This window comes from Drosophila ananassae, chromosome 3R, assembly GCF_017639315.1.
Source record: "Drosophila ananassae strain 14024-0371.13 chromosome 3R, ASM1763931v2, whole genome shotgun sequence".
Taxonomy (NCBI): domain Eukaryota; kingdom Metazoa; phylum Arthropoda; class Insecta; order Diptera; family Drosophilidae; genus Drosophila; species Drosophila ananassae.
In genome coordinates, this window is record NC_057930.1 from 23,531,882 (window position 1) to 23,559,703 (window position 27,822).

Consider the following 27,822-nt stretch of genomic DNA (forward strand, 5'->3'; position numbering starts at 1 on the left):
TTGAAGAGGTTACCATCCACATTTTCCCCTCTCGAACTTCAGCATAAAACAGGTTTGAGAGTTCTCCCCTTACAGAAATGAAACTGTTATACCACAAATGGGTTCCACTCCCTTGTGGATGGTGCGTACTTATTGGAACCACACATTTAAGAAAGAAATATACGAAGTTTGTTCGTTTTCCGAACACAAAACCGAATGGGACACTCGGCATACGAGAGAGTTGAGGCACTCCTCTCCAGAGAGCGAGAAGTTTGCATGTTTTAATATTTTAATGTTCTTTTTAGATAATTTTAAAAGAATAAACTAGATATTTTTTAACTTAATATTACTATAAAAAATTTTGAATTTGAGGGGGAAGCCCGAATATGTTCTAAGTGCCCGCCGAGGGCGATTGGTGAGAATTGGAAATCGAGATCTGGTCACACTGGATAGCTTCCACACATCCGCGCCGGGTAATTTGAACGTGCTGGGTTATCCAGCTGCCATTCATTGGAAAATCGTCACGGTGCGCGCATCAGCGGGAAATCGTCGCGGAAAACTCATCGAGTGTCCGAGGAAAGCGTGGAAAATCGGGTGGAGATAGCCATAGCCTGGTTCTTGGCCCCGAGTGCATGTTGCGATTTCGTATTCGATTCCCATCCGAATTGGGAATTATGTGCGCTTGAGATTTTTTCGGCCAAAACGGCACTGTGCCAAATGCTCTGACAAATAATCCTCGTAATAATCTGTCGGATTAAAATGCGCGCCACATAAAATTAAAAAAAGTGAACAGCGGAAATTGCAAGTTTTTTGTCAGTCAGAGTGCCAACAGAAAAAGCATAAAAAAAACTCGTAACGCAGAAGCAGAAACTGTAGAACGGGAATAAAAACTATTTAATAAGTGATTCAGCGAGAGATATATATTATAATCTGAAGATGGCCAACAGCCGGAGCAATTTGCTGACAATCGGATTAATTCTGACCCTGGTAGCCAGTGGTCAGGCCCACCTCAACATCTTCCTCAACTTGCACGAGGTGTTGCGGCTAATCGGTGAGTTATCACACTTGGCCAGGTTGTGAACATTTTAAGGCCTTAATTTTCAGTTGTTGGCTTGGCTTATTTGTCTTCTACCAACCAGGAATTCGATTTGTTCAGGGAGTAGGCTTTTTACTCAATTTTTGTTAAAAATTTAATGGAATTAGCTTAATAGCTTATAGTCTTATTGTTTTCTGAAAAAGCAGAGAAGCTATCTTTTTGGGGATATTTATTTATCTTTTAAAAAGGTTTTATTTATTTTTTTACTGACTAAGAGAGCTTGTTGCTTTGTATTTTACTCTAAAGAGGGAATTACCTTACTTTTGATATAAAAATAGAAATATTATTTTATGATAAATATCCATGTTCTGGCTTGTTTAGAAAAACAATATCTTTTTTTTTTAAATAAATAAGTGTTACTATTTTACGGTACTAGTTCAGAATGTAGTAATATTTAGAAGATTAAGACGGAAAAATAAATAGTAAATAAAGAAATGTAAATTTTGAAACTATTTCCATGCAATATTTTCAGAAAAAAAAAAGATTTTTAAATGATTTTTAGACGATGAGAAAATGGTTTTAAATTTATAATATGGAAATAATATGGATTTTGGTAAAACTAAATATTAAATATCACAAAGAATACTTCCTTAAACTACAAGTATGTTTATTTTAAAGTTAGTAAAGCATAAAATCTAAAGAATAATAAATATTTTATTTTATAACAATGTCTTGTAATCAAAATCCCCTGCTAGAACATCCTACAAGATACCTGTCGATTGCCTCTTAAATATCTTCCACCTTCAATCTCTCCTAAAACACACCATTCAATAAAAACCTTTAAGCCCCTTATAGGCCTCTCCTCCATTTTGTTCTGTAAGCCACCTTATCTTATTTCAAGATATTTCCAAACAAAAAAAAAAAAAAAATACACACACTCTGACAGACCAAATCCTGGCAAGCTAATAAAAGTGAGGAAAATTGTTTTACAATGTGTCACAAGGCCCAGACAAAGAATTTACAACCCATTGCATATAAAAAATAAATCAGTAGCCGAGGCTGGCGGAAAAAGGAGAAGAAATGGTTAAGGGTTTAAGGGAAAGGGTGGCCAAGGTGGGGACAAATCCACCGAGGAATCGTAAAACACATGCAAAGTGTTTGTTTGTTTTGGGTGATTGTCAGGATCGGAGGTAGGCGATACGAGATACGAAGAAATTATCAAAAATTATGTTGTAAAATTTACAACACTCGCGTGTGTGCCAGGGAGTGTGTGTGCCCTAGCCCATTCCCATTCCTAGTGATTGATGGATGGTCTGGGTGCCCAGGGAGGAGTTGGACTGCAGCGCGTCACTTGTGAATAACTGGGTAAATATTTGGACTAGTGCAGTACGTAGAAGGGCTAATCAGGCGCTTATCTACCAGGTTATCACTGTTTGCCACTCGTCGTAATTCATATTGTGGCTGGCACCTGGGGATCTAGAGCTATGGAGTTATGGAGCTATAGAGACATGGTCTTCGGGCTTATCATTCACGGCAAGCGCCAGCAGACAATCAATCAAAGGCGATATGCCAAGTGGCTGGTGGATGGGGGCGATGTTGTTGGCCAGTTGAGGTTTTCCACTTGACATCGGCAAGGGAAAATTTATTAGTTGTGTCAGTCGCATGTCAAAGGAAATCAGAATTGAAGCCCATTAAGCGGTTACCGCTTTTCATTTTCGTCCCAACTTGACCCTACTTTCGGGCCATCCAGGGGGAGGTCGAATGCCAGTCTGGGATCCCTGGATCCCTGGCGATACGAAACCCTCTCCAATTATTCAACGTTGACAGCGGGTTGCATGCCTGACCTACTTTCAGAGCCGCACTATGTGTTTGCAACGTCATTGGGTAGGTGTCACTTTTATTTTATTTTATTTTTTGTATTTTTTTAGCGGTCGCTTCAAAAGCCTTTGTGTGAGTGCACATCAATTAAATTGTCAACGAAGAAGGCGAAGCGCCCCGAGGAAGAAATTTTATGCACTTGCAGCTGTGGCTGGCATTCACTCTTCACTGTTCGTTAGGTTACCATCCAACCCCACTCCATCCATCCATCCATCCATCCGATCCATTCCATCACCACCCACTCTGGCAAAGTGCGCCCCAAATTGCTATGCTCTCTATGTAAACCATGTCAGGTGTGGGTCCGGAAAAAAAAGACGGGGGGATTTCGGGGAGGGTCTTCTGGGTTCGGTGGTTCTGTGGCCCAGCTCGTTAGCGAAATGAGCGGATATGTAAAGTCGGTGCAGTTGATGGGTTTTGCGGTTGCAACGAGTGACCAGTAACCAGGAGGATGCGCTCGAAGGACAAGTCCAAAACTTGTCAGGTGTGGCCAAAAGTTAGGGACACCATTAGATAATTAAAGCAGAGATGCTTTTTTTGGAGTAACTTTTGGGGTAGTAACTATGGAATTATAAAGAATATTTACCACGAAAACTTTTCTTCACACCTCATCCAATAATCCTGGCGTGTGTAACTTTTTGCCCAAAACTTTGTATCCCTGCCAGATGTCTGCTCCTGCCAGGCACTGTTCCCCAGGATCCACGTATCCCATCGACTGTTCGGCAATTGCCAGTCACGTTCCGGGTCTCTGTCTATCAACACTTGCTAATCTCAACCCCATCTCTCTAAACGGTTTGACACTTTCAACTGAAGCCAGGGACTCCGAAAGATTCATCATCTCTCCGAACTGAACTGAACTGAACATGATTTTGGCCGCCGCATCCAGCACACAATGAAAATTGTTGCCAACTCACGTTTGGCTAATAAAAGCAAAGAACATTTGGCCGAAAATACAAAACATATTTTCGGCAAGTAATGTGAACTCAATTAGGAACGCAGCATCATCATGGGGATCAGGCACGGCACTCTGAATGAAATCTCTCGTGTGCGTGGCCAGAAATGATGCCTCGCCCTTGGAATAATTAATGTTTCCAGTTGGAATCGAAGAAGGCATTGGATGTGCTCGAGCGTGAGGCATGTGTTGCCAACTTTGCACGACATCATAAACAAGGATCTCCCACTCCCTCAGTCCTTCACCGAAATGTGATATTTTTAGCAAAGAAACTATCAGGTTTTAAATCAATTTATTTTGTTTAAGAAAATATAATAAAATATAAAGTTAAACATGACTTTTCCGAGACTAAAGATTAAATTATGTTTATTTAGTATGCACTTTGTTGAATCATGATGGTTTTCCTTGCCGTGTAGTTGTCCTGGAGAAGCTCTGTCTACCCGCCGGCTGGAAAAACGTAATTGGCAAGTGAACAACGCGCACCAGTATCGATTCTGTTGCTGTTGCAGTAGTGACAAGAACGATGATGTTGCAACATCATCTGGGGCCAGCGACAATCTCAGTTGCCACTCCAAATCCCGCTGAGGCTGCAACCTGGACGGATGCACGTGGCATTCGGAGTAACCCGAACCCTCCATTTCGACATCCACGCACTGTCCATGCAATTGCAAGTCACTGGCCTGACACCCTCGACTCGGGCGGTTGGGATGGACATTACGCAATCGGTTATGGCTTTGAGACCACGCCCCTGTAATTGACGCCCTCACTTGTGCTTAATTAAATCACTAAATGATTTGACGATGCGGATATTGTTGTTTGTCGGGGCCATGGAGTGTGACAACAGCCGCATAAACATAAACAACTTGCCACAATGCCTTCACACCTCCGTAAGCCTGATCGGTGAAGCAATATAAGTCGGCTTAAAAGCATTTCAGAGCAGGTTAATAAGCATATTGATGTCACAACAGCTTTGTCCTTTCCAAACTATGGAGTTTTTGGAGCTGAAATTAATTGAAAAGCTCGTATGACACGAGAGTAGTGGCTCCTTTGTTGCAATTTCCACTTTTTTGTCATTCAGTTTCCATGAAAATTGATGCCATTATTTGATTTATTTCTTGTTATTCTGTCCAACAAGAGATCTATTTTTTATGGGTTTTATTATTCGAAAAGTTTTTGCCACGGGCTTATGGAAAAGTTGGCCAGTAGTTTGAAAGTTTTGAGTTGAATTCATGGTTTTGTGACTCATCCAAGTCGGATGCTTGTATATATTTTTAATCTCTGTAATTTATGGCCATTAACTGGCGGACAAAAAGAGCAGAAATAGTAATTGCTTCGGGTTAGCCCATTTATACGGCTTTCAATTAAACCAAATTTATTTAAATTAAAATCATATTTCACATTCCAATTTAGCAACGAAACGAATTCCCCAAAGTGCTTCACATGTGGCAGAGTACTCTGTCATATCTAAAGTGCTGCCAGTTCGAGTCCGGGCCTTGTTATCAAATTAATTTAATCAGTTTCAATTGTTTATGTTTTTCGGGAGTTCTTTGGGTTGGATTTTGCATGATTGGTGGTGGCCAGGCACGAAATGGGAGACGCCTCCACCACGAAATGAGTTGCACAACTTCCACTCGACTTGAGCTTCTAGTTCTGTTTTTTTTTTGGGAGGGAAAATTATGTTCCTCGACAAATTGTTGCGTCCATTATGCGGCGGATTTCGATTTGATGTGAAGCACATGGGGGCAGTGGAAATAATTCATGAGTTTCCACAAATAACTTTCATTTGGTGTGGGAATTGAATCAAAATAGATACAGACTCGCATTTATGGTAATCCTTAAAAGATAATCCTAAGATCTCTAAGCTACTGAGGTCGTAATTAACCTCTGGGTGATGGAAAAATCATTTTCCCACAATCATGATTGGTGATTAGCAGAGGGTTGGCCGGCCCGGCCCGCCAATGCATCTCAGCGACTAAGCTGCAAATAAAATGTCTAAATAAACAAAGGCGACGCGTGCTTGCCAAAAGCAATTGTATCTTGTGGATACATACCATCCTAAAAGGCCCATCCCCCCCTTCTCTTTATTTCCAAAGTGAGAAAAGTCGCACACAACAATGACAAACGTTCCTCCGATGGAGGAATCGGCTTCGAGGGTGACTCTTACCTAGGCAACTTAATGGACCAGAAATGCGTCCTGCAAACATTGCTCCCCTCTCTGCACGTTCCCCCTGGCCGTGCAACCCATGTGTCCCTGACCCTCGCCCTGCCAGCGCTGCTGCGTATGCAAACAAACGCCCGGAAGCGAAATGTGAGGCTGGAACACAGGAGCAGGAGCAGGAGGAGGAGCGGGAGGAGCAGGAGCAGGATAAAAAGCAGGCGGGTCTGGCACTTGAGCACGCCGTGGCTTCCACTACCCTCCCCTTCCTTTGAGCCCAGCTCAGAGGTAGTCCCAGGACAGCCTGCCACCCCCGGTGAGGCAGAGGTCTTCTTTCATCCCTGCCTGCTACCCGCTTGAGTGCTTTATTTGCAACCGCCAGCTTGGTGATGAGGGGGTGCGGCAGGACGAGGGGGTGTGGCCCGGTGACGGCCCGAAGGCTGGTAGCCTGCAGGCAAACTGCAGGCTGACATTTCCAATCAGGACACAGTGGCACAGTGGTTTTGGTAATTATGGTAATAGGATTATGTTAAAAAAATGCATTAAAAAGTGCGGTTTTTAGCAAATTAATTAATTAAAAGAGGGTTAGTGGGATTAAAACAATTTAGTGGGATTAAATATTTTTCAAGGGAATATTTTAGGGAAATAGTTCCCACCCATTTTGGAAGCCATTTAATTATTAAACCCTATCATTAAATATTTTTATTTTCGATTACCTTTATTAATTTTTAAACTATAACTCTTATAATTTCTTAGTAGAAACCCTAGTTTATTTTATTTATTTATTGTAATCCTAAAACCACTGTACACCCCGCTGTAGTCAGCACTGGTGGCACATTCCTGGCGGTCGCTCCCCTCGCTTCGTGCTCAGACTTTTCCCTTCAGAGGCACTCTCGTAATGAGCCCGTAAATTATTTTTTATTATTTTGTATTTAATTTTTTCATTGCCTGTTATTGTTGGCTCTCGCTACTCCTTTCACGTCCAGGACAATGACAGGAGTTGCTGGCGCGTGTGTGGCATTCATTCGAAGTTGGAATTGATTGTGGGAAAATAGCATGAAATGTGCAGGCACTGCCGATCGATAATCGTCAGTAAAGAAGCAACCTCTATGAAGAGGTTTCCCCCAAATCGAGTAGGAGTCTTTAAGGGAATGCTAATTTCTTTCCGCACAATTATCTCCTTGCGGCATGGAGAATGCTTCTTGAGTGCAGCTTATTGGAAAATTTCACACGCCCGCACAAAATTTTCCGAGATGCAAGTAGCAGCAGCAGCAGCAGCAACTTCCCACGCAGAGGGAAAAGATAGCACAACTATAAGGGGGAACTTTAACTTCGGAACTGGTTGGGGGGATGTTCTGATAACATGGCTGGCAATTAACAATATTTGGAGCACTTAAGTGCCGCAAAAACGACGAGCATGTGGGGCCCCATAATGAGTTTCAATGGGGGTTGCATATAATATTTAATAGTTTCCCCCCACAAAGATTATGGGTCTTTAATAATCTTTTAAAAAGTCTATGCTCCATTACGCTCCTTTGGTTGATAGATTTAATGTATTTTTAAACCTGAGCAAAGCCGCTTAAAACTAATGCAACTTTAAGCCAAACTAGTCAGAAACTAGAGACCATAATTCAACAGAATAATATTTCCACATCTATGTGTTCGATTGACCCAATTTCTGTTATATTTTTCCGGTATTTTTATTCCTCTCCTGTCAGCGAGTGATTGATCTCAGGCTCCATCAGTTCCCCCCGCTAATCAAAATAACCAAAAATCATTATTTTCAGACTCCCCCCTTTCTATATGATTCATGTCTGCAGTGACGACATGGACGAACGATCAGCCAGGCAGCCGCAGAATCCTGATTATTTTGCGGTTTATTTTAAGTTTAATTAAGCGATGATACAGAATATTTATAATTTTGCTTCGGAGGGCAAAAATGAGGCAAGAAATGTGGTAGGATGGTGGGATGGGGAAGACTGTGTATCTCACCGATTCGTTCCACATCGAATGCAATTCGGTCTGCGTTCTTCCGTGAATTAGTCGCGGTTATTATCGTGTCTGTTCTGCCCCTTGTGCCGCATAGCCAACTTCGTCCGGGGCGTGAAATGTCTGGCAACCGACATGGGCAACATTGTCATTAACATATTTTAATGTGGGATGAGCCAGGGGTGTCTCTGGCGACCAATGAATAACTCAACGAAAGAATGAATGAATGAATGAGTGTATTCAAATGAGAATCTATTAAGTAAGTGGAAAATTCTTATGAACTAGCTCTCATAATTATCATTATCATTTAATTAAATTAAACTACAGAAGATAGCTCTTTAACACCTTTTAGCATTTAAATTCATATTTATTTAACGGCCAGTTAATTACTGAAACCCCCTTGCCACAAACATACAATTATCTCACCGCTAAGCCGTGTTAATTATCCAGATCTCAACAGATTTTTTTTTGAACTATACAAGTATGTTTCTACTGATGAGTAAAATAAACCGCTGGCCGGAATAAAGAAAATATGTGAAAAGCTTTTGGCACTTTTGTCAGTTGGTGCTTCGTGTGTGGCAAGTATACGGCTGCTGGCCCTTTTTTTCTCGGCTCTGGACTTTGAGGCTGATTCTTGTTTTCATTTTTTTTTGTTCCCTTCTGCATCGTCACGTTTACAAGATGATAAAGCCTTAACCACTTTTCAACAGCGAATGAAAACACGACCCAAAATATATACATACGTACCTTCCTAGTGTGTTTGCTTGACCCAAAAAAAAAGGAGCCCCAGTGCTGCCGCCCGCACTGGCACTTCCACTCGAAACAAACAAAAGCTGAAAACTTTTGGGATTTTTCATGGGTGTTCTTATGGGGAGAGGGCAGGGTTTCCCCGGTGGGGGCAGCAAAATGGCTGGGTGACAATGTCCACTTCAGTGGCACCAACGCCACCGCCACCGCCACCGCCACCGCCACCGCCACTGCAACAATGCTAATCTGCTCTTCCTGCCGACTTGTGTTGCCTTCTGCCTCCTGCTTTCTGGTTTTTGTTTTTTCTTTTTTTTTTGAAAACGGCAGCTGCTCGACGGAAAAAAGTCAATACTACGGGGCTCCTCACTCGGTCAGAGTCATAAATTACCGCATCCCTGGGGTGCTATTGAAAAATATGTGCGTTTACCGCCCCCTACCCTCGGGCTCTCATTCCGGGTGTTTGTTTTGGGCTGGCAATGATGCCCCTAGGAGGCTCCTTCTCTGCTGCTGGCCAAAAACTGCTCCTCTCAACTGCCCTGTCAAAAATTGTTCATAAATTTTACCCCCAGCGCCTCCGACAGAGCCCCAGAGCCCGACAATGCCACAGAAGAAGTTTTAGCACAGGAAGTTGCTTTTTACTTAACACATACACATGCGACTTTGCGGGTTTGGGCCATAGAATGTCTTTTGACCAGGACCCGGACAGGGACCACCCATGACGGAGACTGTATGCAGATCCAAATCCCACAAACGCACATTGCACAGGCTGACCCGAGCAGGCCAAGCCGTAAACCGCATCCCCGAATCCGAAACTTTCCAGGCCCATCCAGGTGGTGGAGAGATGGTGGATGGTGGTGGCACCTGCCCCCAAAACCTCAAAAACCCCAAAGTCTCAGACCCAACCCAGGGTGGAGGACCGCCCTCGCTTTATGACTTACCATAAATATTATGACAGCGCCTAGACACCGATATACAGATACGGATACGGAATGAGACGGAGATCCCTCAGCCAGAGGTGATAAAAATTTCATTACGTCACGCAATGCAGCTCGACCAAGACACTGAGGAAAAAAAGGGGATACTAAATATCTCCCTTTAAGGGATATCTAAGGATATCTTTTTAATCGAAAAACATTTTAATCCAAAGTGGTATTCCTTTTTTAATATTTTATATCCACACTTTCCTCTTAAATACTTTATCAAAGTATGAATATTATTTTCTCTCAATGGCTGTCCCTTGAAATTGAAAGAAAACTTGCCACCAGTGGCAAGTTAATGGCCAACACTCTGCCAGAAATCACTGTCATGGGAGGTGCCCCGGAGGCGTATCTGATGGATGCGAATGGGCGTGTTGCCATATCTACACTCCGCCAGGCTGTCTCTGCCAGGTGCTGCCTGCTATCAGCCGGATAATAATCACATTAACTTCTTCAGATAATCACATTAAATTTAAGAGCTCGCCTGTTAAAGGTTCTTTTGATTTTTTACGAGTGAGTCTGATGGGTTGGAGCTCAGTTGCGAGAAAGTGGTTGCGATGTATCGACATAATAATTGTGGTTCTGGTCATGCACCTGCGCGTGACATTGTTTTGAGTTGCAAATCAGGAGGGAAATAATTAGCCTATTTAATTAAAGCCTTGGCCTAAATGGATTTTGGTCAGGAGAGAAGGCCCTTTAAAGCCCTTTTTCTAATGAAAACTTGAAGACTGCTGCTGACAGCTTAACTGCCACTAGAACTGCCTAAACTCATTCGGAATTTACATTTTTAATTGAAGAAACAGATTCAACTAACGAGAGAACTTGGACCACATTACATTCCCATTCCCACTCCCATATAGTTGTTGGCCAAGGCCAGCCTCGTCCAGCAAAAGGCCATAAATGTAATGCGTTTCTTTTATGGGCTTTTGTCATAGAAATCCGCACACAACAGTTGGCAACATAATTTATGCACCGCCGTCTTCGTCTTCGGGACGCCTTCCTTTGGCTAAATTTATGGTCTTTACCAGAAAAGAGCATCCATTCCTCGGCATCGCCATCGATGATGATGATGATGGTGGTGATGGGGCCGCGTGAAGGTGATAATGTAAAAGAAAACACAAGAACCTGGGAGTGGAGCTGGATGGTTGGATGGATGGATGGGGGCCCTGATGATTGCGTTTGTGCTGCAGGCAGGCCATAACTAAAAGAAGAGCTACGGCTCTCGACCATGGTCGCAGATCCAAAGACTCGCAATAGCCAACCGAAGACCAAGGCAAATAAATTGCAGCTGCTCGACCGGGGCGATGAAATACAAATAGAAATACTTGCCACAGCCACAGCTACTGGATGAAGTTGCCACAGTCGTTGGTGGGTCGACGAGGAGGGAGGAGAGTGCCCCTGTCAGACGTAGTCACTTCACATGTCCTTTGGCTTGTTTGTCTTACACTCTGACGCTCCGTGGCTTGGATCGGAGGAGAGTAAAGTTCTTTGGCCAGACAAGACTTGGCCAAAAGGTCTGGCTGCAGTTGGCCAGTCAGGCCCGATTCATTGCCATTTGGACAGAAGAATTACCTCTTCTTAAGTTTTTTTAACACGTTAAGAAAAGTTTACCTCTAACTATATATGATAGATTGTCTAAAGATTTTATTACTTAAGCAAGTAATTAGCTTAAGATTAAATTCTAAACTTTATTATTTATAGAAAAGTTTAAGATTTTTTCTTATATTTTTGTCACAGTGCATCTTTCAATGTCGACTCCTGACTGACCTTTTTTTTGCATCCAGATCCAGTCGCAGATTCACGACTCAGCACTCAACTTTCTGGCGATTTAATCAGCCGACTTGCCGACTAACATATAATTTGTTGAATTGCAAGTTGCATGTTGCCCGGACAAAGGGCTGTCTTCTGGCCTAAATTCCCTCTCAAAGCTGGCCGGAAAATTGAATCCGCATGGGTTATGATGAGCTCGCCTCCGGCTTAGACGAATCCATGGGAGAAACCCATGAACTCCAAGCTCTCGTATGCAGATGAAGACCGACCGAAAATGGCAGAGACCATTAGATGTTACTCCCCACCACCAGAAAGGCCCGCGGTAATGACCCTAAATCAGCATCAACTTCTAGGCCAGTGCCCAGGCGAATGTCATCATCAGCCGCGGGTATACCCTTCTGCAGCTCCCCAGTTTGTAATAAAAATGTCGTCTGACTTTCAAAAGGGGGACTGTCGCTGGCTGGGGCGGAGGGGTTTGTTGGGTTCGCTTTAATGCACAACATATTCATGTGTCAAAAGACAATTTCGGATTTATGGCCTGCGAAATCCCTCGTTCCCCATCCCCCAGTTCCACAACAAAATCCAAAACCAACGAATGACGCAATGTGGGCGAGCCACCACACACTAACCAAGGGGGCAAAAAATATGTTAAGAAAGCATAAAATGATATCCCAACTACCCACTATGATATGGTCTGAGTCCCAGTCTGATGCGGAGTCTGCTCCGGTCTGGTCTGGTTTGAAATCTCGCTTATGTCTGCCTTGGGTTTGCATAAATTAGGATCTGGACGGGTTGCCGAAAGGAAAAGGAAGCACTGGGCGGAGGTAACAGATTCTGTTCCTTTTTTTTTCCCTATTTTCTTTTTTTCTTCCATCTCCCAGTGTGTGGAAGAGTTTTCCCTTTTCGGTTGATGCGTTTGCTATGGCATTTTTAGGGTTGTAATTGAAATTAAATAGATGTCGTGCCATGAATTCAAATCACTTGCCTCTGTCCTGCCAGTTTGAGGGGGACTTGAAGCCATAAAAGTACAAATTTAAGAAAGTATGTCTTTAAATATGACTTTTTTTAAAAGGGAAAACTTTATTTTCGGCAAGAAGGAAAATAATTATGCACTCTTCAAATAAAATTCTTTCGTTCTTGTCCCAGAATGCAGCAACTCTTCTCGTATTTCCCGCCATTTGCTCTGGATTGGAGCAAAAAAATAAAAGAGGAATTTCTTTTCCTCCCCCTTGGCAGAACTATTTCTGCGCTGAGCAGGAAAAACTTTTACTTTTCTCGGAGCTTTTGCATTTATGTGTCACTGGCACTTGAGGGGGAAGTTTTTCGGAGGATGTCCTTCTGCCGTCAGTAGCCCCCAACTGCTGCCAGGGTCCTTTCCTCCTTGTACCACCCTCTGATTGATGTTGTCTAAATCGATTTTCCTTCCAGCCACCTGGTGGCAGGTCCTGGCGTATCCCCGACTTCATTTGTTGGGCAATCAGCTCTAATTAGCACCAGACCGAGTTGAAATGCAAAACGTGTCGCGGGGGTGGCCCCAAGTAAATTGCTATTACTTGTCTATAATTGTGTTGCCGGTGGGAGGGGAGTGACACAGAAAACTTTTACATCTGCGGAATTTTAATTGTAATTGTTTCAAAGTTAAATCATGGAGAGAGTGACTAGAAAGAGTGACTGGAAACAGTGACTAAAGGAGCTTTTAGAAAATGTCTTTAATGGTAATTCTAGGAAATAATGTAATTAATTCAAAAAATTAATATCCTTTTGTTTAATCCTGTTTTTCGTCGGTTTCCTGCTTTTTTCTCCGTTTAATGAGCTGCATCTCACATGTCTGCGGCCCATTAACCCTTTGACCCCTTTGGCCCCCCGCCAGGCAGTAGTGCAGCTATCGTGAGCTCTCTATCTGGCTTACCGGTTCATTATGCGACACTTTTTCACAGAATACCCCCACTACCCCCTACGTGGCACACAACCCTTAGACCTAAAATTCTCTCGCCATCTCCCGGGCAGGCAGGGCTTACTAATTACATTTTCCAAGTGGAACCGAGCAGGTCTGGGGGTTTGCCCCACTAATTAGTACGATATATATGAGTTTATAATGCGGACCGCTTTATGCGCTCCTCTGGTTCCCGGTGGCATGAATAGACCGCGGTATAAGTGGCATAAATTAAAATAAAATGTACAAGTATGAAATGTAACTGCGGCGGGGAGACGCAAACGCAAACGCAGACGAATGCGATAAAAATCTAAAATAAACATAGTTGCTGCAGCAGCAGCAGTAGCAACATGCAACACACACACACACAACAGCAACTACATCAACATTAATTAAGCATGAACATTTAACCTGCCCACTTGGCCGCGCCCCTACTGCATGCCACAAGGTGGCAGTGGCAGGGACTGAGGGTGTCGCGTGTCTTGGCCAAGGGTCTGCTGCTCTCCGCTTTCTGTTTTTTTTTTTATAATTTGATTGATTTATTGAGTATCCCATGGAGGCGCCTCGCAGATGCAGGAAAAGGGCAGCAATCGCACGGCTAATTTAATTAAAAATGCATCGTGAGGCAGGTAACAGTTACAGGTTGCACAGAAAACTCACACTGCCTGTCAAAACTATCAGATCAATTTACAGATAAAAAGATACTCGGAGAAAGATACTTCCGAGGGGTGGGAAAGTAGAGAGAGAAAGTGAAGGGAAGACAGGTGCCAGAAGGTGTAACGTGGGTGCCTGCCACAAGCCTCAAATATTTATTGAAGCCCAAGTGCTTCTCCCACGACAGGTGTACATAGGATACCCTTGAGATATCCTTAAGTCCATTATCCATCGCCATTGTTAGCCCGGCTATTTGTTGATTGTCTGAAATAAAAAAGGACAATCACTTTCGGCTCGGTCGCAGCATGCCATTTAACTCCTTCAATATGTCACTAAAGTGTCGCCTTTCGACAGATATTGCCAGAGTCTCCTCCCGATTCGGGCTTCTAAGGAAAATCAATTTCCACGCCCACGCTCTGCCACAGCTGGGGGGCAAGCATAAGAAAACTGTTATCCTTGGTGATTGATTATGCACCCGTCTTGAGTGACTGAGCGAAAAGTTTTCCTTCGATTCGTTTGGCCCACAAACATATCATTAATTTCGTCTGGGGCTGGATGGGATTAGGGTTTACTTAGGTGATGTGCAACAAGCCAAGCACTGAGAGAAAAAATATCCATTTCTGGAAATCTATTAAATTATTAATCTTATCTTTTTGGTTATCCTTTTTCCAGGAGTCTCTGCGGAACTGTACTACGTGCGTGAGGGCGCCATCAACGACTATGCCTTGAACTTCGCCGTCCCAGTTCCGGCGAACATCAGCGACGTGACCTTCACTTGGCAGTCGCTGGTGGAGCACCCACTGCCATACAGCATCAACATTGCCACCTCCGACACGGAGGTATTGCCTCGGCCTTTGCTGAACATTTCCCGGATTGGCGATGTGCCCATGGAGCCCCAGACCTGGGGCATTGCTCTTAAGTGCTCGGGCACTAGGAATGCCGAGGTCACTGTCACCATCCACGTGGAGGTGATTCTGGACAGGGCCACCAACAACAACACCAACCTGATCTTCAAGCGGAAGAAGATCTGTCTGAAAGAGGAACAGGATAGTGCTCACGAGGAATATGATGACGATGACGTGGATCTGCTGCATCCGGCTCTGGGCGGCCACAATTCGGACATTCACTACGTGGATCGCAACGACGACCACCTTGTGGCCAATGGGCACGTGGCTCCCGATGGAGACAAGAAGAAACACAGGCCAATCGTCACCGAGCCGGCGGTGAATGTGGGGCGTGGCAACTCCGGAGGCGGAAACAAGGGCGACTACGATCCCATGCTGCGCGAGAACCTGGTGCCCCCGGCAAGTGGCCTGGTTACTCTGGTGGTGGGCGGCATTCTGGCCTTGGTGCTGGTCTCCACCCTCATCCTGATCGCCTACTGCGCCAAGGGACCCTCGAAGCGACATCCCTCGAACGGTGTCCACCTGATCAAGACCTCCAGCTTCCAGCGCCTGCCCACCATCTCGTCCACCGCCCACAACTCGATCTACGTCTGCCCATCGACCATCACACCCACATACGCGACACTGACGCGGCCCTTTCGCGAATATGAGCATGAGCCTGAGGAGTTCAACCGCCGTCTCCAGGAGCTGACAGTCCAGAAGTGCCGCGTGCGACTCTCCTGCCTCGTCCAGGAGGGAAACTTTGGGCGCATCTATCGCGGCACTTACAACGACTGCCAGGAGGTACTGGTCAAGACTGTCGCCCAGCACGCCAGCCAGCTGCAAGTGAACCTCCTCCTCCAGGAGTCCATGATGCTTTACGAGGCCTCGCACCCGAACATCCTCAGCGTTCTGGGCATCTCTATCGAGGATTATGCCACGCCCTTTGTCCTCTATGCCGCCACGGGCAGTGTCCGGAACCTAAAGAGCTTCCTGCAGGATCCGACATATGCCAGGAGTGTGACCACCATTCAGACAGTGTTGATGGCTTCCCAGCTGGCCATGGCCATGGAGCACCTTCACAATCACGGCGTCATTCACAAGGACATTGCAGCCAGGAACTGTGTGTAAGTATTATATTGAGTTTTACTTTTATTTCAAGGACTTTTTAGCTATGAGTGTTATGTATTTCGAAGAAGGATTAAACCTAATTGCATATATCCTTCTTCCCTTTTCAGTATCGATGACCAGCTGCGTGTTAAGCTCACAGACAGCGCCTTGAGCCGCGATCTGTTCGCCAGCGATTACAACTCCCTGGGCGATGGAGAGTACAGACCCATCAAGTGGCTCTCCCTGGAGGCACTGCAAAAGTCCCAGTACAGCGAGGGCAGTGATGTTTGGTCCTTTGGCGTCTTGATGTGGGAGATGTGTACTCTGGGAAAGCTGCCCTATTCTGAGATTGATCCTTATGAGATGGAACACTATCTCAAGGATGGCTACCGACTGGCTCAGCCTTTCAACTGTCCTGATGAGCTGTAAGTATATTTTTTTAGACTTCTTAGTTTCTTAAAGGTTTTAATTTTAAAGAAGACATCAACACCTATAATATCCTTCTTTGTCTTAACTCTTTTCCATATTTTTTGTCCACTTTTAGGTTCACCATCATGGCCTACTGCTGGGCCTCCATGCCGAGCGAGCGGCCCTCGTTCAGCCAGCTGCAGATCTGCCTATCGGAGTTCCACACCCAGATCACCAGATATGTTTAACCGGCGGTGCTGCAGCATGCCAAGACCTGTAAATACAACAAGAGGCGGCGTCGCAAGATTTTCCAGCAGACCACGTCGGCCACCTTGAATCCAAAGACATATTTAAAAGGTAGCGTCTAGTTATTTGGGACTTTTGGAGAGAGTCCCCCCCCTTGGCATTAAATAGAACCGCGTCTGACTTGCGGAGAAACCGAAATTAAATGAAAGTTTACTGCCCCCGGAAATTTCTCTCATCGTAACTCCTAGTTTGTAAGGTAGCCATGTGGCAGTAAGGACATGTGACATTTCAATGCAAGAAATTAGGCTTAAAAATAAAAGGATACTTACACACACCTCTTGATATCCCAATGTTGCAGACACGCACGAGTTAAATGCCCAGTTAGGAGTTTTCAAATCAAGTATATTATACCCCTTGAGAACTCAATCGTAACATATGTATATGGTAATCATAGCTAAAGCAGATCCAATAAATCAGAAAACCAATTAAATTAGGATAGGTCCCCTGGAAACAAAAACAAGAATATGTCGTAGTTTGATGGAGAACGTTGCAAGTTTGTCATAATAATGGGATATCCATACGATACCAGAACATACAATATATCCACATAAGTGTATTCACGTGTATGTGCTAATGATGATGTCTAAGAACCGTAGTGATAGTAAGAACTCGAAATATTTATCTAATGTTAGAGCACCAGACCCCAAACCCCCAAACAACTCTTAATCCTAAGTTATTGCCCTTCCCTTCCGCAGTCTCGAGTTGTAAATTTTTGTGTAATATACTTAAGCAGTTTGCATTAGTTGTTAAGTTACTCTTATGGTTTTTTATGGCAAAGACACAAAAGAAAAACGATTTCAATAAACGTCCGTGCATAATATTTAAAAAAAAAAAAACAACAATGGTTTCTTTTTATTTGAAATGGGGTGGAGGTGGGGGAGATGAAAACAGGACATGCAATTCTTAGTAGAGTAATGGAGCCCAGCCACGCCCGTCACTTAGACTAAAACAACGCACTCTAAGAGCAATGTGTTGTTTGGTTACTGCCCCCTGAAAACCAGCCCGAGCCAGGCTCCTTCCTCCTCCTGGGCTGAGAACCCAACTGGAGGCAACGCACTGAACCCAGTCTCTTCAGAACACAAAAGGCATGTAATGCCAACTGCCTATTTCAGGCGATCCCTACATCAAGACTACAGTGGGGACTAGCTAATAAAGGAAAGTAATTAACAAGTGAGAGACATACTGAAGAACTGGAATAATATTTCATTAAATGGGCAAATGTATCCTTGCCTTCCCAGTGACTACTGTACCTTTACAGGTAAAGTCCTTGCCCGCACACCTGCACGTGAATTGCAAATAGAGTGCGAGGGGCTGGGTAGGTGGCTGGGGGTTAAAGAGGCTCAGGTCATGGCATGCCTTTTGATTGCCATGCTGACACTACTTAGTTTTTGGCACGTCATGCTGGGGACATGATGTTGCCAGCGTCCTTTTTAATATGCCCGTCACACCATCAACGAGGAAGGACTAGTTTCGGTACCCAAAGCCTCACCCACCAAAATCCTGCCATCGGGCCAAAGGAGATCCTTTTAAAAAACGCTCAGAGTGGCCTGCTCGTTCGGCACGTGCCCGCAGCCATGGCATTTAGCTAAAGCCACTACGCAAATCGAAAGCTAATAAGTACGAGCCTGGCTACGAACTACTGGCTTAAACAGAGTCACAAATCTGGGGCTTTATGCATAAATTCAAAGCTCATTTCGAGATGAAAAAGTTGTCCTGGCGGGCATCTCACTTAGGAGTACATCACGCTCCACATAAACCAAATTGAAAGTTTCTCTTAGAGACATTATTTATTAAAGATATATGTTTGAAGATTTAAAGAGGCCTTCTTCTAACCACAACCAATTCAAAATCCTAATATCAATCAATGGGAAAAAGTTTTCAGAGTTACTCTGGAAAAAGTTGCCAAAAAACTTTCAAGTGATATCGATGAAAGAGCAGTGTACCCAGGACTCTGGTGACACCGATGGAAAGAGCCATCCTTTTGACTTTTGAGCAGATTTCTACCAGTACCAGTACCAGTCAGCAGTCAGTTAATATCCATAAAAGTTACTTTGCGGTCGACCGAGATTTATGGAGGCAAAGGAACCCAATCAAAGGGCTTAAAAAACGGCAAACTCGAATAGTTGCGTTTCAATCAAATGAAAGTGCAGTTCGACGGCGGACAAAGGATATTATGTTATTAAAAACGCCGGTAGGAAAAGGGCTAAAGTACACAGAGTCACTACCAAACAAACGTAAAAAGAGGTCGCAGTCCCAATGAAACCGAATCCCCCAGAAATGGCTAAAAAAAAAAAAAAGGTGAGTACGGGAGGAAGAAAAAAAAAGAACTCGAAATTGAAAAACAAAAGCCAACTGGAACTTTGTTTTTGGTAAACACTCTAAGCCAAAAATCAACAAATATAAAAAATTTCATGGCACGTGAGGTAGCATTTCAATTTTTTAACGCTAAAAGTTTTGGCAGCGACGCAGCAGCAAAACGCCGCCGCGCCCAATTCCAGAACACCCCCGGCCATAAAACACCAGTTACTAGGAACCAACAAACCAGGAGCCAAGAGCCAGGATACATGACTGCAGGACTAGGGAGGGGGCTGGCGGGAATTCCCGCACTCACTTGGGTGCGGGGCAAACAAGAGTGAGTCCTCCGCGTCAGTCATCGAGGGAGCCATTTGGGAAGCCGGGCTCTTGGCTCCCTGGCCCACTTCCTCCACTTTGTCCGCTTTCCACTTTCACCTCTGCCGCTCCCCGAGGCAGGTGATGTCTGAACATTGTGGTGGATCGGTGGGGGCGGAAAGGGTCCTGGTGGTCGATGATGAGCAGTTGCCAGAGATGGCCAAAAAAAGTCACTTAAATTTATGATATTATTTGGCAATAAAATTATTAAAAATATTTTTTATTAGTCTTAAGATTAGTCTTTTTTGATTACTCCTTTTGAAGTATTATGTAATACTTGACTATCCATCCAAAGTGTCAATAAAATATGGCTCACTTGGCCCCCTCTCAGCACTGATGGAATCCTGTTGATAGCTTTTACTAACTGCAACAGAACTTTTGGCAAAGTCGGTCGCTCGGTGTGGCCCAAACTCGAAAAAATTGATTACTTTGTCGAGAGCGCGACACGGTCCAGTTTGGTCCAGTGTGGCTGGGATCGGGTCGGGTTGGCTCCGTTCGGTTGGCATTTTCAAGCTGTTGATTATGGCCACTGGCATTAGCTGCAAAATAAATATTTACCTTTCAAATTATAAGGCAAAGTTTCGCTCCAGCTTTCGGCATGAGCCCTATGATTGTTGCATCAGCATGGTTGGTTTCAAAAAGTTTCCTCTTTTTTTGTGTTTTTTTGTCCGATTGCAAAACTAATTAAAAAGTTGATGAAGTTCACCGCCTGGAATTGCTTTTAAAGATTTAATTCGTTTAGTGATCATGATGATGAAGCTTAGGGAGGAGGAGGAGGACATCCTTCAAAGGGTTAATTTCTCCTAAGGTTGTCAATGGCAATGACAGTTCCGAGTTCTTAATAGAGAAACTAAATAAATAAAATCTTAGGAACAGTAGCTCTTTCCCCCTGAAGCAGTTTTGTGCAATTTTTTGTAGAACTTTTTATCCGCCTCTCAGAGTTAAAGAATGTGTATAGTTCTTAAGTTTTGAGCTGAGAGCTGCTTAAGCCACTTTCTCCACTTGGACCAACCCAACAGCCTTGCTTTTCCCGCTTGCCCCCCCGCTGAGAAAATGCCAAATGCAAAAATTGTTTTCCAATTTCTTTTCTTCTTTTTCAATACAAGCTGCGAGGAAAGGCAGCAAGGAGCTCCAAGAGGAGCGCAGAACAGAGAACAACATTAGCATACAACTTTTCTTATTATTTTTTATGTGAAAAATTCTCCAAATTGCCGCCGTCACTGAGAAATGGTAAAGGAGTTGGCGGATGTAGAGTGGGTGGTTCGGTTGGTTTTGGGTGGTTTGGGTGGCTTGGGGGGTTGGCTGATTGGGTGGCACCACCCCCATCTACCCCACCGTCAGCAACAAAAGTGCAAACGGCCAAGGAAGCGGAAACGGAAAGCATACAACGCCAGACAAACGCCAAAAGGAGAATTTCGTCCTGCCTTTGGTGGTGTATCTTTTTGAATCTTGTATCTTATAGCTTCAAATATCTTTGTATCTGCATCTGTAATTGTAGTAGCTTTATGGCAGCGACTCTAGGGCGGGCTCTGTCTGTCTGTGTCGATGACTCAAAGCCAATGGCTAAAAAGTGAAAACCATCTTAAAAATACATAATAATGACATGGAAGGAAATGATTTTCATTGCCAGTCGGTTGATTGAAGTTACGGCGACCCGGCTTCAACTCCCTTCGCCTTCGCCTGCGCCTTCGCCTCATTTGTCGCAAAGTTTTATTGAATTACTCGGGCGTGCCTCCAGTCGCAGACTGTCAAGTGTTTTTGGTGGCAACGGTGGAGTTCAGATGAGTGGAGCTTCCCCGAACCGCACTGAATGGGAGAGGGGTGGCAGTGTAGGAAGTTCGTCTTCCTTTTGATTATAACGCCTTTTGAAAATTCATTAAAAACTTTTTTCTCATTTCGCTGCTATTCTTTTTTTTTTCGCGCCGACGTTGTCAATCGATTAGCCTTCCTGCCATCTAGCTGTCCTCCGCCCCCTGGCAACGCCACCTGCATTCATTTATCATTTTCCGCCGCCGCCTTTCGTCGTTGGGCGCCGGGCGCTGGGCGCCTTTGACTTTGCCTTTGACTTTCCGCCAATTGTCATTATTCATCGCAAACTGTTTTCATGCTTCTGCCACCTCCGATTCCATTGCCACTTCGTGGCACACAGTCCGGAATGTGAAGCCCGGAACCCAGAACCCGAAACCCGGAAAGTTAGCCGAAAATTTCCCACATATGCTGGACACACGGTGTGATTAATTGTTTTAGCCAGGACTCTGCCTACGAACACGGCACGAGTACTTATCAAGTGGGGTTATTTGTGTTGACTGACGCTAAATTCTGCAGTCAGGGCTCATAAAACATGACTACCCCTTCCATTACCCATCATCCCACACCACCCACTGACTGGGATTGATTGTCTCGACGAGACTGGGGCTGTACTTTAAGCGGTCATTGACAAGTTCCGCTCATGTGATTTATAAACTTTAGTAATCAAGGGCTGTCGAACCCGAGTTATTGGAATTGTGGTAACTGTCAACTTTGCCAACTTTGTCTCTTCAAATGGCATAGTTTCGGAATTAAAAGTTTTTTATTTAAGTTTCTACTTTTTTAGCTTGGTTCTTTCTATATATATTTTAAATTTCAAGGCATTTCCTGGTGTCTAATTTGTTTTTTTAAAGAGATTTGTGTTTGAGATTGTGTTTAGGTATACTTTATATATACAGGGCGTATACTTGATAAGTATTGTGTTAATCGTTTATCTAAAAGGATAGTTCTTAATGAAGTATAGAGTCTAAAAACAATTCATTATTAAATAGCCAAATCAAATTCAAATCACTAGTTATTATGACACTTTAATGTATTCCATGATTCACGTTTAGACTCACAGAACCCATTCGATTGCAAAACTCCTAGCTGGTGTTGTGTTGTGTTTGTGTTGCAGAGATTTCCCCTTTGGCATCAGCTTGAAACAATTGCACAAAGCAGCGGCAGGCAAGCCATTATATTCGGGGAATACATGTTCGGGATCCGAAAGCCAAACACACACACGTATATAGTATTTCCCATCTGGGTTCGCTTCTGGGATGGAACAAGCGCTACATCAATTTGTCGAATAAGCAACTTAATCATTTGCCATTGTCATTGCAATGCGGCTGCCTTTTGGCCATTGCCGGCTGGCTGTGTCCGGGGAGGAGCAGTCTTGTTGGAAATGGGTTAAGTCCAAAAGTGTAGAGGAATGGCGGATGGCCGGAATTGGAATTGGTACTACTGGTAGCTCTGTGCTCTGAGTCAGTCAGCCTCAGGATGGAGGAGGATGGCCGGCAGCTGGAACAGAAACGTTGCCAGGGCATAGAATAAAAATTATGCAGACTCGAAACAAGAACGCCAGCTAGAATTCTGGGTGTAGCTCTCCACTCAACCGACAAATGTGGCCATGCCACTTGCTGCCAAAATCAGCACTGCCAAAAACGGGGCATGTGGGTGGTTCGGCTCTACTTGACTTGGCTCTGACTCTGACTCTGCCACTGCCTTCGACTCTGTTTCTGTTTCTGTCTCTGGGCTGTGGGTCTGGGTATGATTTTGATTCTGGCTCCTGCAGTTGCACAATTTGTCGACTTTGGGTTCCGTTTTTGGGCCATATTGCCACTTGCCACTTGGTTTTATGCAACAAATCATTGGCATAATTTAAAGCATAGCTCCCCTCCAGAGCCCAACTCCCGTCCAGCTCTTTGTGGAGGATATGAGCCACAGTGTGGGGTTAAATGCCATGCATGGCAGGCATATCCTTAGTAACCAGTATCCTTGGTCCTTGGTCCTGCCTTTACTATCCTGTTCTCCTTTCTATTCTGCCGTTCTCTGCATGATTATTGAATGTGGTCGGAGATTAATGATGCCTCTGTCTCGGTATCGGCATCGATTCCCTTATTCTTCGATCAGAGCCATTCAGCATAAATGTTTTGTCGTACAGTTGGCTAGTTTTCTTGGTCCAAAGCGTATCAGCCGGATTAAATTTGCGCTTTGATTCTGGATAGAAGCAAAATGGTACTCTTTAAGTCTGATAGATCTACAGGTTAGCTTTAATATCCCAAAGAGACTTTAGAGTAAAGTATCTATTAAATAAAATCATACGCAAGTGATAACTTAATTTCATAAAATTCCCATAACCCCATAAACTCTGAGCCCATATCACTGTGGACGGAAGTCCACGAGGTGACGACCTGCATGCCTAGGCGTGCGCGAGGAAACTCTATATATAGCCGAAGAATTAAAAATTTTCTGTAGGCATACCTGTTACCCAGAAATAACAGCAAAAGTTTAGCCACTCACTGGGCCAACTTGTTTATGGCCGTTAGTTGCATTTGGCCAGAGGGAGGAATAGTGGCCAGGATGTGCGCAAATAACAAACAATAATACTTGTAATGCTGCCATTCGCCAACGAGCAATTTAATTAAATTTTTGGCCACGCCAAGGCCAGTTTTGGGGGGTTCTGGGTATTTGGGCTTGGTTTTCCGTTTACGTGCCCAGAACTGGAGAAGCCAGAGCTTCATGTTCCATGCCCCATGTGTGAGCACCTGGAAAGTCTGTCTCTGTCGTATGGCGACATATGCGGCGCATAAATTAAACACTCCACGATGCCAGTAGAACGAACTGGCTCACGTACTGGCCGGGTAACTGGCGGGGCAACTGCCACCTGCCACTTGCCTCTGGCTTTTGGCCATAAACGTGTAGGCATTGCTCATTAGTTTTTCTCATCTAGGCAGTGCAAGGTAGATGGTCGTGGCAACTCCTTGAGACACACTCGCCGTCGTGTGTGCATATTTTATTTTATATTGATTTAAATTATTTTTTCTCTTTTTTTTTGAGCAGGCTACCCCCTGCTGGGGGCACTCGTTCTCACCCGTTTCGCAGTTATTCATTTCTGCCAACCGTATTTATTTCGTTCTTGCAGTTTTTTGGCTCACGTCCGTTTCAATTTCCAAAAAGGTGTCTTCTGTTGGCTTCCCTCCTTCGGTTGCTCATCCAGTTGCTCCTCTGGTTGCTCCTCTAGCTACTCCTCCGTCCAGTGCCATAAACTTCTGCTCTAGCACTTATTGAGAAAATTTACGGTGCCTCTCGGCGATATAAGCCAAAAACTGAAAGTTTTTATATGTGTTTCGGAATTTAACGAGCCATCCCTAGCCCAAGTTTTAAGTAATCAATTGATGAAAACTGCATATTTATAGAAAAGTTTTTCGATTAAAAATTTTGTAGCTTATTGTTTGTTATATGATAGTTTATAGTGTTGGTTTATCAATGACTATAAACTTAAATGCCCATAACGCACTGTACTGACGGATTTAAATTCTATTTTATTTGATTTTTTTTTGCGACAACTGCGTTTTGAGAGCTCAGAAGAAGTGGCTGGGAGTGGGAGGGACGTGGCTTTTCTTGGCCTTCCATGGCCTGGCTTGGCCTGGCCTGCAATGATGAAAAAGTTGAAAGTCCCAGTCTGGCAGTCATGTACCGAACGAAGCTGGTTTGTGCTCATTGAACTGTGTTTTTTGTCTGGAAGGAGGGGAAGGACTCCCCTCGGGCCGACTGTGGGCAGAAGTTTATCAATAAAATGCTGCGGTACACGAGTTATTTCTTTTGCATAGATGGATAAACAGATAGATTGGTAAGAAGGTCCGACTTGGTAGCTCCCCCACTGCCGATACGCTTGACTTCTCGGCACAGAAAGCTCTATATATATTTTTTTGGTCGAACGAAATGGAAGAAATATTCATGTTCTGCGGCTGGATGGGTATTCGAACAATGCAACTCGGTAGAAATATGTTTTGGGTCATAGCCCAGAAGTATATCGTTTAACCTTTTGTCCCTCCCAACAAAAAATAGGAAAACTGAGATCCAATAAATCAATCAGAAGCGATAAAACACGCAGCTGTCATTCCTTGTAATTCAATACTAACCAGAGTGCGGAAAACAGCACTCGAATATATTTGTTCTTTGAATGAAAGATTAATTTCTAGTTTGAAGCTGGAAGAGGTGTGTGCGTATTGATAATTCAATTAACATGTTACTTCCACGAATTATGAACAGATTTTGCGAGCTGGAAATAAAGAACAGCCTCATATCGTATCTTGTATCTTGTAGCTGGGTATCTGAGTATCTGAGCTGTGTTGAAGAATTACTGGAGCTCAAATTTCAGACAGCCCAGAAATACGAAACTCTCTGGCTGGCCCGGGGCCCCGGTAGTGAACAATTGATTGGAAAAGGATTCGGTGGGTAGACTGTTGAATTTTTTTCCGAAAATGAATTCCCATTGAAGCGTTAATCCATTTTAAGGTCCACAGCTCGGAGTTTCGGCAAGAAGGGTCACCAGAGTTGTTGCATGGGCACATAATCGGATTTAAAGGGCCAAGGTACGGGGTTACGAGTCCGGAGGCAATGAATTTCGGGGTCTACCCTCGGGCTTGGGCAATTGCCCGTGCTGCCGCACTATTTAGTGACAATGACCTACTTGTTGGGCCTCCGAGGAAAGCGTTTACGAGGGCTAAACAAAATTGTGCATAAATTAAAAAATTGGTTCGCAACATAAACTATGAAGCCATAAAAACGGGTGCCATAATGCCCTGCCAAAAGATATTGCCTTGTCAGCCCATCCGCCGTCCTGCCAGCCTCGCATCCTCCTGTTTTTTCCTTTTCAAAGGCAAAAATTGATGACAATGCGGCTTTTCATCGCCTCACCAGGCTCTTTGGGTGTGTGTGTGTGTGTGCACAACAAAAGATAAAAAATTTCATTAAAACCATTATAAACTGATTTTGCTGCAGACAAAAAAAAAGATGGAAATATGAAAGAGAAAATATTACAATGCAATGCAGGAGAATATTCCTCTTTTCGACGCCTTCCCAAGGCGCTACACTTAACCGGATAATGAGAAGGATCCTTTGGAAAATCAATGCCGCCGAGTCCTTATTAAAATCCTGTTTAGAGCGGCTTCAAAGGACAGAGCAAACTATTTCTACTCTAAATGGGTTTACCCTATTTTTTGTAAGAGGCCCTCAATTGAAACCTCAATAAAATTGATTTCTCTATCAGGCCAGAGATCGCTTCCATTTAAATCGCTTTTAATTCGATATATGGTTTGGCTAAGCCATTTTATTCACGATAAACCGTTTCTAACCACCAATTAAGCTTGGTACTCAATAAATATCATTGCCTGTTATCGGGCCCCGCCCACATCTGATCGCCTTTCAGCGAAGCCCGGCCATCGGATATCCCATATATCATCCCCTTTGGATATGGGGGAGGACACAATGTATTCAATATGTACGGGTCTACAGTGCGTTTCTAAAATATAAGGTAAGGCTTAGAATTACTTAAAATTAATCATCTGGAAGAGATATTAATTATCTTTATAATTTAAGAAATAAATCCTGAATATTTAAATGATTTTATTTGTATAGCTTTACTTTTATGAACCTTACTGTTCTAAATCTATTGCTTTGCTCAATTTACAAACAGCCAGGCCATGCCCGCCAGAAGACACATACGCGGTAAGCAAATATTGTATGTTGTGTAAATATCCTGTCTTCCTTTCAGGACTGCGCTTTCGGCTTTCCGCTTTCCACTTTGCATTTTCCAGTTTTCCCGCAGTCGCCTGCCGTCGCCCTCTGTCGATATTAGGCTTTTGTTGGCGAATCTCATGCTGTGCCAGGATATCTACGGGTGTATGTGTGTGTGTGATAACAACCCAAGGATTATTTCGCATTACTTTATTTTGCAGAGAACCGCTGGAAAAGTTTTGCGGTACTTTGGCACACAGCCTTCGTCCCTTATAATTTACACGCTGATTGCGCGTCGGGATTATGTATAATTTCTCTTCGGTTTTTCGGTCTTTTGCAAAATCTCCCTCAAACCCATGAACCCTCGTTCTTTTTTTATCAGATCCTCTAGGTGTATATTTTTTTGTATGTGATTTTTGTTGGTTGCCTGTGCCTTGGCACGTTTTCATAAGCTTATGAAATTAATTGTGTGTGTGGTTGGCTGGGTAGATGAGGTGATGGATATGGTTATGGGTGCATTTGATTATGTTTTGGCTAAATAATGAAATTATCTGGTAATAAAGCGTAATTTCTTCCCCTGGCTGTTGGCAATTTTGAAGGTATTAACTTGGCTCAAGGCCCCCCGGCAAACTCATGATGGATAATGGATGGCGGGGGATGGATGGATGGATGGGATAATTGAAATTCAAGGTTTTCGAGCAAAAGTCATTTGGGAAAGTGTCCGACCCAACTGACCTAACACAGTAACCGCATTAAGTTCCCCTATCCCTGAGGCAGACCACCATGTAAGTGAATCCCAGAATACCCAGAAGACAGGAACAAATATTGAGAAAGCTGCCATAAATACATC

At 43.8% G+C, this 27,822-nt stretch overlaps 1 protein-coding gene across 2 annotated transcripts; it reads left to right on the forward strand.

The window, feature by feature from the left end:
* Nucleotides 1–413: 413 nt before the first annotated feature.
* LOC6497531 (tyrosine-protein kinase Drl) lies at nt 414–17,409 on the forward strand. 2 transcript variants are annotated; one of them, XM_001961860.4, is made up of 4 exons: nt 414–1,030; nt 14,740–16,078; nt 16,190–16,486; nt 16,606–17,409. In XM_001961860.4, exons 1-4 carry the CDS (start codon nt 916–918, stop codon nt 16,715–16,717), a joined length of 1,863 nt encoding a protein of 620 aa, XP_001961896.3. In that variant the 5' UTR covers nt 414–915; the 3' UTR covers nt 16,718–17,409. The 2 variants fall into 2 exon arrangements, with proteins under 2 accessions (XP_001961896.3, XP_044572010.1); XM_044716075.1 differs by lacking the exon at nt 414–1,030 and adding an exon at nt 11,696–11,802.
* The last annotated feature ends 10,413 nt before the right edge of the window (nt 17,410–27,822 follow it).